Here is a 17,165-nt window from a genome sequence, read left to right as displayed (position 1 = left end):
ACATTTTAGACCTGAGGTCACCTGCAGATTGAAAGTAAAGGGATGGAGAACCCTTCATGCTAATGGATTTCAAAAGAAGGCCAGAGTAGTCATATTTATATCAGATAAACCAGATTTTAAAACAAAGACTGTAACAAGAGATGAAAAAGAGCACTATATCATAATTAAGGGGTCTATCCATTAAGAAGAGCTAACAAGTGTAAATTTATATTGCCCCCAATATGAAAGCACCCAAATACATAATATATAATTAGTCACAAACATAAACTTATTGACAATAATACCATAATTGTAGGGGACTTTAATACTCTGCTTACAGCAATAGACAGATAATCTAGGCAGAAAATCAGTAAGGGAACAATGGCTCTGAATGACACACTGGACCAGATGGACTTAACAGATATACTCACAACTTTTCATCATAAAGCAGCAGAATACACATTCTTCTTGAGTGCACATGGAACACTCTCCAAAACAGATCACATACTGGATACTGAGTCACAAAACAGCCCTCAACAGGTACAAAAAGACTGACATCATACCATGCATATTTTCAGATCACGGCTCTGTGAAATCTGAAATCAACCAGAAGATAAAACTGGAAAGCCCCCAAATACATGGAGGGTAAAGAACATCCTACTAAAGAATGAATGGGTCAACCAAGAAATTAAAGAAGAAATTTAAAAATACATGGAAGCAAATGAAAATGAAAACACAACAGTCCAAGCCCTTTGGGATGCAGCAAAGGCAGCCCTAAGAGGAAAATACATTACAATCCAGGCCCATCTCAAGAAGCAAGAAAGGTCCCAAAATACACAACCTAACCTTATACCTAAAGGAGCTAGGAAAGCAGGAGCAAAGAAAGCCCAAAGCAGCAGCAGAAGAGAAATAATAAAAAGTAGAGCAGAAATAAATGACATAGGGGCGCCCGGGTGGCTCAGTCAGTTCAGTGTCTGACTTTGGCTCACGTCATGATCTCACGGTTCATGGGTTCAAGCCCCGCATTGGGCTCTGTGCTGACAGCTAACTCAGAGCCTGGAGCCTGTTTCAGATTCTGTATCTCCCTCTCTCTCTGACCCTCCCCTGCTCACGTTGTCGCTTTCTCTCAGAAATAAATAAAACATTAAAAAAAAAATTTTTTTTTAATGAAAGAAAAGAGAGAGAGAAAGAGAGCGGACGGAAAGAAAGAAATGATATAGAATAAAAAAAAGTAGAACAGATCAATGAATTTAGGAACTGGTTTTTTAAAAGAATAAACAAAATTGATAACCCCCTGGCCAAACTTCTCAAAAAGAAAATCATGAATGAAAGAGGAGAGATCACAACCAACATCACAGAAATACAAACAGAGAATTATCAGAGAATACTATGAAAAATTATATGTTAACAAACTGGACAATCTGGAAGAACTGGACACATTCCTAGACACCCACACACTACCTAAACTCAAATGGGAATAAACTGAAAACTTGAATAGATCCAGAACTTGCACAGAAACTGAACTGGTTATCAAAAATCTCCCAACAGATAAGAGTCCTGGGCCAGATGGCTTCCTAGGGGAATTCTACAAGACATTTATTTTATTTTATTTACTTGTTTTTTTAGTTATCTAAGTTTTATTTTTAAAATTTTTTTCTTTCATAGTTTATTGTCAAGTTGGTTTCTCTACAAAACATTTAAGGCAGAGTTAATACCTATTCTTTTCAAACTGTTCCAAAAATTAGAGACAGAAGGAAGGCTTCCAGACTCATTCTTTGAAGACAGCATTACCTTGATTCCAAAACCAGACAAAGACTCCACTAAAAAAGGTGAATTACAGGCCAAATTCCCAGATAAACATGGATGCAAAAATTCTCAATAAGATACTAGCATATCAAATTCAACAGTACATTAAAAGAATTATTCATCATAATCAAGTGGGATTCATTCCTGGGCTGCAGGGCTCATTCAATATCCATAAATCAAACAATGTGATACATCACATTAATAGAAAAAAGGATAAGAACCATATGATCGTATCAGTAGATGAAGAAAAAACATTTGACAAAGTATAGCATCCTTTAATACTGACCCTCAAGAAAGTTAGGCTACTTTAGCATCATAAAAGTCATATAAGAAAGGTCCACAGCTAACATTATCCTCAAAGGAGAAAAACTTAGAGCTTTCCCCCTGAGATCAGAAACATGACAGGGATGTGCACTCTCACCACTGTTGTTTAACTTAGTGTTATAAGTCGTAGCCTCAGCAATCAGACAACAAAACGAAATAAATGGCATCCAAACTGGCAAAGAAGAAGTTAAACTTTCATTCTTCTTAGATGACATGATACTCTATGTGGAAAACCTGACAGACTCCACAAAAAAACTGCTAGAGCTGATATAGGAATTCAGCAAAGTCACAGGATATAAAACCAATGTACAGAAATCAGTTGCATTTCTATACACCAATAATGAAGCAACAGAAAGAGATGTTAGGAGATTGATCCCATTTACAAGTGCACCAAAAACTATAAAATAGTTTATACTATTCATTTACTACAAATAAACCTAACCAATGAGGTAAAAGATCTGTACACTGAAAAGTATAGAAAGCTCATGAAAACAATTGAAGACGACACATAGAAATGGAAAAACATTACATGCTCATGGATTGGGAGAACAAATATTATGAAAATGTCGATACTACCCAAAGCAATCTACACATTCAATGTAATGCTATCTATCAAAATAGCACGAGCATTCTTCACAGAGCTAGAACAAGCAATCCTAAAACTTGTATGGAACCACAAAAGACCCCAAACAGCCAAAGCAATGTTGAAAAAGAAAACCAAAGCTGGAGGCATCACAATCCCAGACTTTAACCTGTTACAAAGCTGTAATCATGAATACAGTACGGTATTGGCACAAAAACAGACACACAGACCAGTAGAATGGAATAGAGAACCCAGAAATGGACCCATAAATATATGCCCAACTAATCTTCGACAAAGCAGGAAAAATTTTTCCAATGGAAAAAAAAAGAAGTCTCTTTAGCAAATGGTGCTGGGAGAACTGGACAGCCACATGTAGAAGAATGAACCTGGACCACTTTCTCACCGTACATAAAAATAAATTCAAAATGGATGAAAGACCTAAATGCGAGACAGGAAACCATCAAAATCCTACAGGATAAAATGGGCAGCAAACTCTTTTTTTTAATTTTTTTTTTTAATTTTTATTTATTTCTAGGAGAGAGGGAGAGAGACAGCGTGAGCAGGGGAGGGTCAGAGAGAGAGGGAGTCACAGACTGAAACAGGCTCCAGGCTCTGAGCTGGCAGTCAGCACAGAGCCTGACGCGGGGCTCTAACCCACGAACTGCTAGATCATGACCTAAGTGAAAGTCGGATGCTTAACCGACTAAGCCACCCAGGCGCCCCAAAATGGGCAGCAAACTCTTGACCTTGGCTGCAGCAACTTCTTACTTGACATGTCTTCAGAGGCAAGGGAAACAAAAGCAAAAATGAACTATTGTATTAGGACCTTCCAAAAAGCTTCTGCATAGCAAAGGAAAGAATCAAAGACTAACTGATGGAATGGGAGAAGAGACTTGCCAAATGACGTATCTGATAAAGTTGTGGAGGTTCCTCAACAAGCTAAAAATAGGGGCGTCTGGGTGGCTCAGTGAGTTAAACGTTCAACTTCGGTCAGGTCATGATCTCACAGTTGATCTGCTTGAGCCCCGCATCAGGCTCTGTGCTGACAGCTCAGAGACTGGAGCCAGCTTCAGATTGTGTCTCCCTCTCTCTCTGCCTTCCCCTGCTTGTACTCTCTCATTCTCTCTCAAAAATAAACATTAAAAAAAATTTTTTTTTAATATTTTTTATTTATTTCTAGGAGAGAGAGACAGCGTGAGCAAGGGAGGGTCAGAGAGAGAGGGAGACACAGACTCTGAAATAGACTCCAGGCTCTGAGCTGGCAGTCAGCACAGAGCCTGACGCGGGGCTCGAACCACAAACCGCGAGATCATGACCTAAGCAAAAGTCGGATGCTTAACCGACTAAGCTACCCAGGCGCCCCCCAAAAAATTTTTTTAATGGAAAATAAAACTATTTGGGGCATCTGGGTGGCTCAGTCAATTAAGCATCCAACTTTAGCTCAGGTCATGATCTCATAGTCCATGAGTCTGAGCCCCACATGCGGCTCTGGGCTGACAGCTCAGAGCCTGGAACCTGCTTCAGATTCTCTCTCTCTCTCTCTCTCTCTCTCTCTCTCTCTCTCTCTCTGCCCCTCCCCATGCTCATGCTTTGTAGCTCTCTCTCTCTCTCAAGAAAAACATTAAAAATAATTTCTCCAAAGGATGGATATAGGAGTGCTGATTAATAGGGCACATGTACCCCAATGTTTATAGCAGTGCTACTGACAACAAAGTATAGAAACAGCCCAACTGATTAATGGATTAAGAAAATGTGGTATATATGTACACACACACACACACACACACACACACACACGGGGGAATACTACTCGGCAGTGAAAAAGAATGAAATCTTGCCATTTGCAACAATGTGGATGGAACTGGAGGATATTAGGCTAAGCAAAATAAGTCAGTCAGAGAAAGACAGATATCATATGACTTTACTCATATGTGGAACTTGAGAAAGTAAACAGATGAACATAGAGGAAGGGAAGGAAAGAAAAGATAAAAACAGAGATGGAGGCAAACCATAACAGATTCTTAAATACAGAGAACAGAGGCAGTTGGGTGTCTGAGTCGGTTGAGCATCCGACTTTGGCTCAGGTCATAATCTCATGGTTTGTGAGTCTGAGCCCCACATCGGGCCCTGTGCTGACAGCATGGCGCTTGCTTGAGGTTCTCTCCCTCTGTCTTTCTTCTCCTCCCCTGCTTGCTCTCTCTCTCTTAAAATAAACTTTAAAAAAAAAAGATTCCTTGATCTCTTTCTACCTCCGCCCCTCTCCCCAACTCGCATGCACTCTAAAATTAAAAATATATATAATAATAATAATCATACTCCCAATGAATAGAAGTCCAGGACCAGATGGCTTCCCAGGTGAATGCTACCAAACACTTAAATAAGAGTGAATACCTATCTTTCTCAAACTATTTCAAAAAACAGAGAAGGAATGCTTCCAAATTCATTCTACAAGGTCAGCATTACACGGATACTGAACCACTATAAAAAGAAAATTACAGACCACTATCTCTGATAAACACAGATGCAATAATCCTCAAATATTTGCAAACTGAATTAAAAAAATACATTATAAGTATCATACACCATGATGAAGTGGGATTTACTCCCAGAGGCAAGGACAGTTCAATATCTGCAAATCAATTAATGTTATACACCCCATTAACAAAGCATAAAAATCATAAGAGCATCTCAATAGATGCAGAAAAAGCATGTGACAAAATTCAACGCCTATTTATGATAAAAACTCTCTTATGTTTAGAGGGAACATAAACAAGATCATATATGACACGCCCAAAGCTAACATCACTATACTCAATAGTGAAAGCTGAAAGCTTTTCCTCTAAGATCAGAAATAAGCCAAGGTCAACTCTCACCACTTTTATTCAAAATAGTACTGGAAATCCTAGCCACAGGAAGCAGATAAGAAAAAGAAATAAAAGGTATCCAAATTGGAAAGGAAGAAGTAAAACTGTCACTGTTTGCAGATGACATTATACTATATATAGAAAACCGTAAAGACTCCACCAAAACAGTCAGGATAAATGAATTTGACAAAGTTTCAATTCAAAAAAGGATACAAAAATCAATAAAGAAATCAGTTGTTTTTCTACACACTAATAACAAACTAGCAGAAAGAGAAGTGAAGACAACAATCCCATTTACAACTCCATCAAAAATAATAAATTATCTAGGAATAAATTTACCAAGGACATTAAAGACATGTATTCTGAAAACTGTAAGGCAGTAATGAAAGACATTGAAGATGACAAAAATAAATGGAAAGATATACCATGCTTCATGGACTGGAAGAATTACTATTCATAGAAATACCCATACCACCCAAAGCAATCTACAGATTCAGTGCAATCCCTATCAAAATACCAGTAGTACTTTTCATAAAACTAAAACAAAGAATCCTAAAATTTGTGTGGAACCACAAAAGCCACAGAAGAGCCAAAGTAATCTTGAGAAAGAACAACAAAGCTGGAGGTATTACAATCCCAGATTGTATATATACAATCATATTGTATAATTCAAACTATACTATAAAGATAATCAAAATAGTCTGGTACTGGCATAAAACCAAACACACAGTTGAACAGAACAGACTAGAAAGCCTAGAAATAAACCCATTCATATACAATCAATTAATTTATAAGAAAGGAAAAAATAGACAATGGGAATAGGACAGTCTCTTCAGTGAGTGGTGTTGGTAACACTGGACAGCCGTGTGCGGAAGAATGAAATTGAACAACTATCTTACACCTTTCACAAAAACTAACTGAAAATGGATTAAAGAATGTAAGACCTGAAACCACAACACTACAAGGAAGCTCCTTGATGATGGCTTGGTGACAATTTTTGGGGTTTGACACCAAAAACAAAGGCAACAAAACAAAAATAAACAAGTGGGACTTTTTCAAACTACAAAAAAAAAAAAAAAATGCTGTTGCACGGCAAAGGAAACCACCAACAAATGAACCTACTGGATAGGAGAAAATACTTGCAAATCATCTATCTGATAAGTGGTTAATGTCTAAAATATACAAAGAACTCATACAACTCAATGGCAAAAAAAACCCAAACAATCCAGTTAAAAACATGGGCAGAAGATCTAAATCTTTTTCCAAAGACACACAGATGGCCAACACACACACACGAAAAGGTCATCAACATCATTATTCACCAGAGAAATGCAAATTAAAACCACAATGAGATATCACCTCACACCTGCCAGAATGGTGAGTTTCAAAAAGACAAGAAATTACTAGTGTTGGCAAGGATGTGCAGAAAAGGGAACCTTGTACACTGTTAGTGGAAATGTAAATTGGTGCAGCTGCTATAGGAAACAGTATGGAGGATCCTTAAAGAGCTCAAACTAGGGTGTCCTTGGGGGCTCAGTAGGTTGAGCTTTTCACTTCAGCTCAGGTCATGATCTCACGCTTCATGGGTTTGAGTCTTAATATCAGACTCTCTGCTGTCAGTGGAGCCTGCTTCAAATCCTCTGTCCCCTCCTCTCTCTCTCTGCCTCTCCCCTACTTGTATTCTCTCCCTCAAAAATAAAACATTTTTTAAAAAAGCTCAAAATAGAACTGCCCTACGATACAGATTCTACTTCTGGGTACTTATCTGAAGAAAACGAAAACAGCTTGAAAAGGTATTTGTACCCCCATGTTCACTGCAGCATTATTTACAATAGCCAAGATATGGGAAAAAACCTAAGTGACCATTGATGGATGAATTGATAAAGAAAATGTGGTGTATATCCAGTGGAACAGGATTCAGCCACAAAAAGAAGGAAATCTTGCCATTTGCAACAACATGGATCTAGACAGCATTATGCTAGATGAAATAAGTCACACAGAGAAAAGGATCCTATCATCTCATGTTTATGTGGAATTAAAAAAACAAACAAACAAATCCAAGCTCATAGATACAGAGAACAGATTTGTGGTTGCCAGAGGCCAGGGGTGGTTGAGTGTGCAAAATGGGTGAAAGGGGTCAAAAGGTAAAAACTTCTAGTTGTAAAATTTAATAAACAAGTCACGGGGATGTAACATACAGCGTGGCGACTGTAGTAATACTGTACTGCATATATTTGAAAGCTAAGAGAGTAGATCTTAAAAGTTCTCATCACAAGAAAAAAAACTTTTTGGTAATCTGTATGGCGATAGACATTAACTATTCCAATTGTGGTAGCTGTTTCTCAACATATACAAATACTGAATCACTATGTTGTACCTCTGAAACAATGTTATATGTCAATAATACTTGAATTAAACAAAAAACAGACTAATTTACCTTCATAAAGGGCAGTTCCTTTCTTAATTAGGTTGCTTAGGTGGGGGTGGGGAGGTAAGCGGAACTGAATCCTTTTAATCGGTTGAGCTGGGTCTGAGATTTGTTTTAGTATTTATTAGAGTCGGTTCAAGATTGGCTTAAAATCATTTTAGGGTGAGTTCCGAGCCTAACCTTAGGGAGAAGTTGGGATCTGAGCACAGGTCAATCTTCACAGAGCCCTGAGCTGAATCCCTTAGCTGGTTGCTTTCTGAAGTCTGTGATCTTTCAGATGTGGGTGGGCCCCCCTGCCTTGCCCTCCAGCCTGTGACAGCCCCACTTTACACTTGGTAAAAGCCCCCAGTGCCTCAGAGAGCTTTCTACCCAGTCTTGCCCTGCCTCTAGCCTTTGGAAGGCTTCATCCACCTCCAGATCATCCTTAGCTCTCTTTCCCTGACCCCAGCCTCAAGCACGCTATGTCCTTTAACTTGGTGAAGGCCCATCGGAAAGAGGTGGCAGGGAGGCACAGCCTTCCTCTGTGGCTCGGGCTCTTCAAAAATTCCACATTGTCACTTTAGCCCACAGGCAGTCATTAAAAGTTTGGCTGGCTTCTCTTTACTGATCCATAGCATACTCTTCTTCCTCCCACGGTCCAACCATGGACGGAAGTATCTACATGTCTCTTTTTTCTGGGAAGGCTCATTATGTTCTGGATTTTAAGTCACTTACATTTCGTTGTGTCCTCAGCTCTCTGGTGGGTTTTTAGAGAACTGCCAATTTTCTCAGCGTTTCCACCTTTTCTCATTGGTAGGGTGGAAACACGTCTAACTTTTGCAATTTTCAACATCCTCATAGAAAGTGGAAGTCTTTCTTATCCTTTTTGATGGAAGACAGAGCAGATAAATGACTTGCACAAGATTTAGAACTTAAAAAAACAAACAAGCAGAAACACTGTAATTTAAACATAGTTCCTGGCTCCAAGTACTGCGCTACGAGTAGTAAAAGGCTATTTGTACCAGCCATTTAAGCTCTTAGTACTTCTCATTTGTAAACCGAAGGGACTGTGCCAGAGAAACTCAAAGTCTCCTTCGAAACTAATACTTCAAGATTCAACGAAATTTGTGTTTTTAAAATATACAGCAATACACGGCTTCTGAAAAGCCTAATTGTGTCCTTAGATTTTACATGTCTAATGAGGATCACAAATTTATCAAGTCCAAAACCAACTCCTGCTTTCCTTATCTGTTCCCTAAACTTGCTCCTCCCTTGGTCTCAGTACATGAGGCTCCTTCCATCACCCAGGCTCAAACCACGGAAACCACCCGGACTTTCTTTTCTTCTCTAGTCCACAGTGAATTTGTCAATGGACCCCATGGATTACTGCAGCAATAATGTCCCATCCGGTGTTCTCTGTTTTGTCCTTTCTCCCCTCGCTCAAACCCCAAACAGATTTTCCACAGCGCAGACAGAATGGTCCTTTTATGGAATACAGGTCAAGTCATTCTTCGTAAACTCTGCCAATTGCTTCCCCTTCCCTCAAAGGGAAAAACAAAGGCCTTCCGATGGCTTATAAATCCTGTGTGATTCAGCCTAATGACTTTGATCTTGCTGCCCACTCTGCACCCCTGTCTCACTACAGTTTGGCCACACTGACTAACTCGCTGCTCCCCCGGCACACCGGGCATGACCCTGCCTCAGGGCCTTTGCATTTGTGTCCTCTCCTGAAATGGCCTTTCTCCAGGCATTCCTGTGACATAACCCTTGCTCAAATGTCACCTTCTCAGAGACGCCCTCCTTCCACCCCATACAAAAAGCGACTCCTTCCTCCTCCATCCACTCTCCCACCCTGCCCTGAGACATCCTTCCTCTCTCTCCCAGCTTTATTTTCCTCCAAAGCGCTCTCGCCACCTTATGTGTATGTTTACTGTGTCCTCGTTCAGACGCCCCCTGCCTGGAAGAGTGACTGGAACACAGTAGCACACGCTAAATATCCGCTGCAGAGAAAACCACGGGACAGAAAATCCAATGGACAGAATTTATAGGGGCAACATGGAAAACTTGAAAAGCTGGGCTTGAACCTTGCTTCCTTAGGTCCCTCTGCTCCCACCTCACCTTTCTCACAGCCCCTCCCCCACCCCCAGTGCCCGAGGTGGTGGTAGCAGACCCTACACGGGGTAGATCTCAGACACAAAATGAGGCCAGGAGGCAGGGGCAGAAGTGTGGCCCAATTCATGGCTGACTGTATCCGAGCTCTGGCTGTCTGCACAGTTTGGGGTTGGGTTTTTTTTTTTAAATGCTTTTATTTACTTTTGAGAGCGGGTAGGGGAGGGGCAGAGAACGAGGGAAACAGAGGATCCCAAGTGGGCTCCACACTGACAGCGGAGAGCCTAACGCAGGACTTGAACTCACAAACGGTGAGACCACCACCTGACCTGAAGTCGGGACGCTTAACCATCTGAACCCACGAGCACCCTGGCTGTCTGCACTGTTCAGTGGGGGAGAAAGGAAGCCCAGTAAATCCTGCAAGAGGTCATTAAACACCACTCTAATAGAGAGTATGTCACAAAATGAAAAGGAGCTTGCTGGCTCAGCTGATAAAACACTGAGACTCTTAATCTTGGCAAAGTACATTCATGCCAGGCTCTGGGAACAATCTTTAGTTTGGAAAGAAGCCATGGTGTGATGGTTGAAACTAGAGACAGACTGGTTAAGTTCAAATCCAGACTCTGCCCTCACTATGTAACGTTGGGCAAATTATCCTCATTAATCTGGCCTGCTAAACAGGTATGATGATGTCAATCTTATAGGGATGTGGATGGATTAAATGAGATAAATATGAAGTGATCAACTTAAAACTGGAAGGGCTCTATGAAAAAAGTTACTGTTACAGATACTGAAACTTATGCCCCTCCCCCCCTCAGTGCAGACCAAAGGGAGACCAATATTGTCAACAGAAGGAAAATATATAAACCTTTTCTTTTCATGATCTAGTATCATAGATCTCACTATACAAGCATAGAAGCTCTCTTAACTGTAGCATTTGATTGGCAAAGAAACTAAAACTGTAAACTTGGGTTGATTTTCTTGTAAAGTCCCCCCCCCCCACCACCACCACCTTGTGCTTCCCAAGAACTCTGAGAAGTCCTGACTACAGGCAAATACAGAAGAGGAGTGCCAAAATAGGGGGAAAGCCCAAGTGAATGAATTAAAATGGGAAAACAGTAGGATACAATGTTATTTTATATTTCCCCCTAAAAATAAATCTGCCTTACACACTAAAGTATTAGGCAATAGCAAAGACGTGATGACAATAGGCTATCCGAACGTAGATTTGGATCCATACGAATCAAATTGCTGTCTTTTTGTAACCATTTTATTTATTTATTTATTTTTTTTAATGTTTTTTATTTATTTCTAGGAGAGAGAGAGACAGCGTGAGCAGGGGAGGGTCAGAGAGAGAGGGAGTCACAGACTGAAACAGGCTCCAGGCTCTGAGCTGGCAGTCAGCACAGACCCCGACGCGGGGCTCGAACCCACGAACCGCAAGATCATGACCCGAGCGAAAGTCGGACGCTTAACCAACTACGCCACCCGGGCGCCCCTTTTTGTAACCATTTTAGAATATACAACTAAAATATATGGAGAAAGTTACCAATATATGGAGAAACTATATTTTTAAAAACAGGGGTGCCTGGGTAGCTCAGTCGGTTAAGTGTCCAACTTTGGCTCAGGTCATGATCTCACAGTTCGTGGGTTCAAGCCCCGCGCTGGGCTCTGTGCTGACAGCTCAGAGCCTGGAGCCTGCTTTGGATTCTGTGTCTCCCTCTCTCTCTGACCTCCTCCCCCCACCCCTCATGCTCTCTCTCTCTCTCAGAAATAAATAAAAACATTAAAAAAAATTTTTTTAATAAAAAATAAAAACAGGGGCGCCTGGGTGGCTTAGTCGGTTAAGCGTCCGACTTTCGCTTGGGTCATGATCTCACGGTTCGTGGGTTCGAGCCCCGCGTTGGGGTCTGTGCTGACTGCCAGCTCAGAGCCTGGAGCCTGTTTCAGTCTGTGACTCCCTCTCTCTCTGACCCTCCCCTGCTCACGCTGTCTCTCTCTCTCCTAGAAATAAATAAAACATTAAAAAATTAAAAAAAAAATTAAAAAAATAAAAATAAAAACAGATTCATCCTCTAAGTCTCAATGGCTTTATGTAAAACACTGATCTCTGTGATTCATGAATAGGATGTGCCAATTCCTGAATGCAAACCGAAATGACAGGAGAAGCTGTCAGAGCTACTACAGTCATGAGTATGAACATGGGGAGGGAAAAGTAAGAAAAGAGAAGGCCTACTCTGTTCTGTAGCATCTAGCTCAGGGCCAGGAACAATAAAATGCAAGTATTCATAAGTACTCAAAAATATTAAAATCCAAATAAGAAAGCAAATTTTGTAACCTATAACTGGCATATAAATTCGGGAACATATACTGATACTCTAAACGTTACGGGTAATCCAGTGTTTACATAAGTTCTGAGACCATCTGCCTGGTTTGTAATCTCCCTTAATTTAGCAGCTGGTTGACCTGCACAAGTTCCTGTACCTCTCTGTGCCTCAATTTCCTCGTCTCTAAAATGGGAAAATGGTATCTTTCTCATAGGGTTATTGTGATGGTTAAATAAGACACGTGAGGTGCTTGATAAAATATCACATAGAATGTACACAATAAATGCCGGATGTCATTACAGAAGCAATAGAGGCGAGTTGTTTAACTGAAGAAATTTTTGTTGAGGAGTTAAACAGAGTCCCAAACTCATATGCAAAGTCATTCATATCAAAGCTAAAGCTGTATCTTTAGTTTCAAGCATTTAATGAAGGGTAATGTTATGATCTCCAATCCAATTTTGGGGATTACACAGGCAGCCTCCTCCTTCCCCCTCCTACCCAACCATTCCCCACGCCCCTTGGAGCCCAGGCATCAACTCATCAGCCACTTAAATCCTTTCCACGACTGAAACTCTTAATGCTTAAAAACAGACAAAAAGCAAAACATCTCTAAGTGTAGCAAAGCAACAACTAGTACACAAGTATAGCAGAATGCTTTTAAAGTCAATAAAACTCTAAAATGCAAAATAGTGAATCAAGGTGGGTCCGGATGCAAGGGGGTAGACAAAGGAGCAGTAAAGGAAAATGGGCAACAGGAGGAACAGGAGACTTCACAGAGCTGTGAACATTTAATCCCTGAACGCTCTTACTTTCTCCTTGCTATCGTTGTAAGAGCTTTTCTCTCATATAACATATTAAAGTCACTGCAATACTGAAGACATTCCAATTCTTGGACAATTCATTTTCTGAAGCTCTTGCTGGCTCCATTAATTTGTCACTTCCAAGCAATTCAGAATTAAAAAGAAACATACACAAAGACCACATTTCTGTTACTTGTGGGTAATGGCTTTTTTTCCCCCTCCTATCAAAAGGCCACCCGTCTGGCATTGTTTTTTCAGTCAATGACAGATAGAGACCAGCCGCCTTCTTCTCCAAAAATGCCCCTCCCTAGTTATTATAAAGACAAAGCCTGCGGGATTCCAGATGGTAGGCTTTCTCTCCAGGCTGACTGGCACTTGTGGAGACCCCTGCCATCTCAGCTTATCGGCACTTCCACTCACCTTGTAGAGAAAGAGCAAATCCACACGGAATTACTGATGGTTATAAAACCTGTTTCCTACGGCATTTCCTTATTCTCCACCTAAACCCCGTCTCACAGGTGCTACCCCAAAGGTGTGTCCCCAGCAGAGCCCAGCTCCTCCTTTTTTACACCCTTTGGAGGCCTCGGGGAAAATCACACCTCCGATGAGCAATTCCTTGAATCCTGTCTAGCCAAGCCAACACCTCATCTAGGTCTTCAGGTCGGGTTTTCAAAACGAGTTGATGGGGGCCAGGTGGTACGCCCACTCACAAGTTTACGGCATAAAAGTCATGATTTAAGACGTTCGCATCCTGATTACAAATCAAATCTCGGAGGGGGGCTGCTCCCAGAAAAAGACCTCCAGCTGCATGCCCCCATTTTTTGAAAAGGAGGAGGGAAAAATCCAAAATGACAAATTTACACGTCCCCACATGCTAAGAGACCTGTAAGAATGATGACTTTGAAAGAAATGCATATTGTGTGTTATATTATTTACATGTAATTGCGTAGGAACGAGACAGGTAGCACAGAGGCTACAATACACGGTTAATACGAATAGATGTGACACACATGTCCCTTTCTTTAAAAAAAAAAAAAAAAAAGCCACACCCTCCCCGGGTGGCCTCCCAGGCTCGCCGGGGCCAAAGGCGTCACGTTGTCCGGCGGCCCACCGGGTGGGGGTCCCAGCGGAGGCCCAGCCCTCCCCGGGCGGAGAACGCCGCTCCGCGGGCGCCCCCCGCCAGGCGGGTGCTCCGGGTCCCCCACCCCCACCCCCGGGCGCCCCCTCCCCGGGGCCCGCCCAGTCCTGCCCCGCCCGGCTAGCCCCGCAGGCCGCGGCCCGGCCTCTCCGCGACCCGGGCGCCGCCCGCCAGACCCCGGCAGCGGCCGCGCGGGGACTCGGCCCGGGCGGGGCGGGCGTGGCGGCCCGGCCCGTGCGGGCCCCAGACTCACCATGGCCGAAGAGCCGCGAGCGCGCGGGCAGCCCGGAGTCACACGGCGCCGGCAACGCCCGTTGTCCTGGTGACGCCAGCTGGCGTCCCGCCCCGTTCCCAAGGTGGGCTCCGACGCGGCCATTGGCGGCCGGCGAGCACGTGACGCGCAGGGCGGGGCCGCTCGGACCGCCCCCTGCGCCCCCGCCCCGCGCGTGCTGGGCGCCCGGGGCGAGGCCTCCTCGCCTTCCACGCTTCGGGCCAGGCCGCGTCACACCTGGACGTCCCTCACCTGACAGGCTGCGCGGCTGAAGAGACACTTGTGGATGTGCTTTATTTAGGAAACAGATTACGCAGGTGATGCGTGATTATTAAAGACACTTAACTAACGAGAGCAAGAATGAATAAAGAATGAGACCGCACAGATTCCCAGCACAGGTAACCCCTGCTTCTATTCTCATTTATCTGCTTCCGATGAAATATGCGTGATAATATACTCTATTCTTAAAAATGGAAGCAAACCAGGGGCGCCCGAGGGGCCCGGTCCGTTGTGCCTCTGACTCTTGGCTTCGGCTCAGGTCAATGACCTCATGGTTTGTGGGTTCCAGCCCCGCGTTGGGCTCTGTGCTGGCAGCAAAGAACCTACCTGAGATTCTCTCCTCTCTCTCTCTCTCTCTCTCTCTCTCTCTCTCTCTCTCTCTCTCTCTCTGCCCTTCCCCTTCTCATGCTCTCAGATAAACTTAAAAAAAATAGAGGCAAACCATACGCACCTTTATAACCTACTTTTTTCAATTAAAAATCATCTTTGCATGCCATTCATGGAATAACATTGTGTGTGCATACTCCAGTTTATTAAATCAATTGGCAGTTTGTTGGATGTGTTTAATATGATTGAAGGGAACTTTAGCTATCCTCAAATCCAGCCCATTAAATCTATGGAAGTGTGTTCAACGGCCAATCTGACATCTCCTCTGAATGGCTAACAGGTATCTCAAACTTAATATAGCCCACAGAGGACCTCTGATCCAAATGTCATACTCACTCTCCAATTCTCCTCATCCCTGCAAAAGTTTCCACTTCCTCCTCGGTTGTTCAGGACAAAAACCTAGGAATCATTCTTGAGTCTCTCCTTCCCTCACACCTCACGTTCTGGACTCTATCTGTATGTAAATCCTGAATCTGCCTATTTGTCACCATCTCCACCTCACAGTCACCGCCACTTCTTGCCTGTTAGTCTTCATGCCACCTGTCTTCTCTCCTACAGCCGACACAACAGCAACGGTGTGGTCGCCTCTCCTGGCACGTAGGAAAAAGACCCCAACTCTTCCTGATGGGGGTCTTATCTCCCGCACTGACTTCATCTCCCACCGCTCTTCTGTCTTTCAGTCTACACTCGCCATGCTTTATTTCCTGGGGTTCCTCCATCATGTCCAACCCTTTCCTATTTAAGAGCCTCAAGCAACAACTGCTTCCTGTATTTGGAATATTTTTCTTCCAGAACACCACACTGCCTATGCCTTTACCTGAAACAGGTTGGTTACCTCCTCAAATGTCATCTTCACCGAAGTCTTCACTGATTATTCCATCTGAAATATCTCACCCCAGTTACTCTTTCTCACCACAGTCAACCTCTCCTATACCTAGTACCCTTTGAAATGATCTTTCATAATTTTTGGAATATTCATTACTGCCTGTCTCTTCACCCTGGAATGCAAGATGTCTGTCTCATTCCTTCCCTATGTTCCTACTGTTTCAAACAGTTCCTGGTTCATAGTGGATGTTCAATAAATACTGATGATTAATTGATTGAATGAGTGAACATCTGTTCTCAGACTGGATGGTGGGTTTGAAGATACAAATAAGAACATGACCTGTCAAAAAAAAAAAAAAAAAGAACATGACCTGTCAAAATGGGGAGTGTGATAGAAGAAGAAAAACTAATTACTTGTAAGTTTTATCACTTTTAATATGAAATATACATATAAGTGGTAAAATATAAATGTACAGTTTTTAAAAAGTGAATGCTTATGTAAACACTGCCTAGTTCAAGAGATAGAACATTGCCAAAAACCCTGAAGAGCTCATGTGTCCTTTCCCAATATTAGCCACCCTTTTCCAAGTGACCATTATCTTAATATTTATAGAAAACACTTTCTTGGGGCGCCTGGGTGGCTTAGTTGGTTAAGCGTCCAGCTTTTACTTAGGTCATGATCTCATGGTTCGTGGGTTCGAGCCCCGTGTCGGGCTCTGTGCTGACTGCCAGCTCAGAGCCTGGAGCCTGTTTCAGAGTCTATCACTCCCTCTCTCTCTGACCCTCCCCTGCTCATGCTGTCTCTCTCTCTCTTCTAGAAATAAATAAAACATTTAAAAAAAAGAAAACACTTTCTTGCTATTTTTATATAATTTTGTAATTCATTAATTCTCATTTCTATAATGTAGTCCATTAAATGCATATGCAAGAATATATCCATTCTACTGTTGATGAGCTTTTAGGTTGTTTGGGTTATTTACTGTTTAGGACTATTTTATTTTATTTTTAAAATATTTATTGTTGAGAGAGAGACAGAGAGACAGAGCACAAGTGGGGGAGGAGCAGA

The 17,165-nt window shown here is 42.3% G+C and overlaps 1 protein-coding gene across 2 annotated transcripts in view; it reads right to left on the bottom strand.

Annotated features, from left to right (window-relative positions):
• Window positions 1-14,635, bottom strand: part of FBXL2 (F-box and leucine rich repeat protein 2) — a 118,509-nt gene extending 103,874 nt beyond the window's left edge. For both annotated transcript variants that reach the window (XM_039253744.1, XM_039253745.1), the window contains exon 1: window positions 14,591-14,635. In XM_039253744.1, coding sequence (XP_039109675.1) covers window positions 14,591-14,593 — 3 coding nt within the window. In that variant the 5' untranslated portion in view covers window positions 14,594-14,635. The remainder of the gene's footprint in view (window positions 1-14,590) is intronic.
• Window positions 14,636-17,165: the final 2,530 nt, after the last annotated feature.

The sequence above is a fragment of the Hyaena hyaena genome, unplaced genomic scaffold (genome assembly GCF_003009895.1).
Source record: "Hyaena hyaena isolate Hyena2069 unplaced genomic scaffold, ASM300989v1 scaffold_459, whole genome shotgun sequence".
Classification (NCBI taxonomy): domain Eukaryota; kingdom Metazoa; phylum Chordata; class Mammalia; order Carnivora; family Hyaenidae; genus Hyaena; species Hyaena hyaena.
The sequence above is the reverse complement of the archived record's forward strand: the minus strand, read 5'-3'. Positions and strand labels throughout refer to the sequence as shown.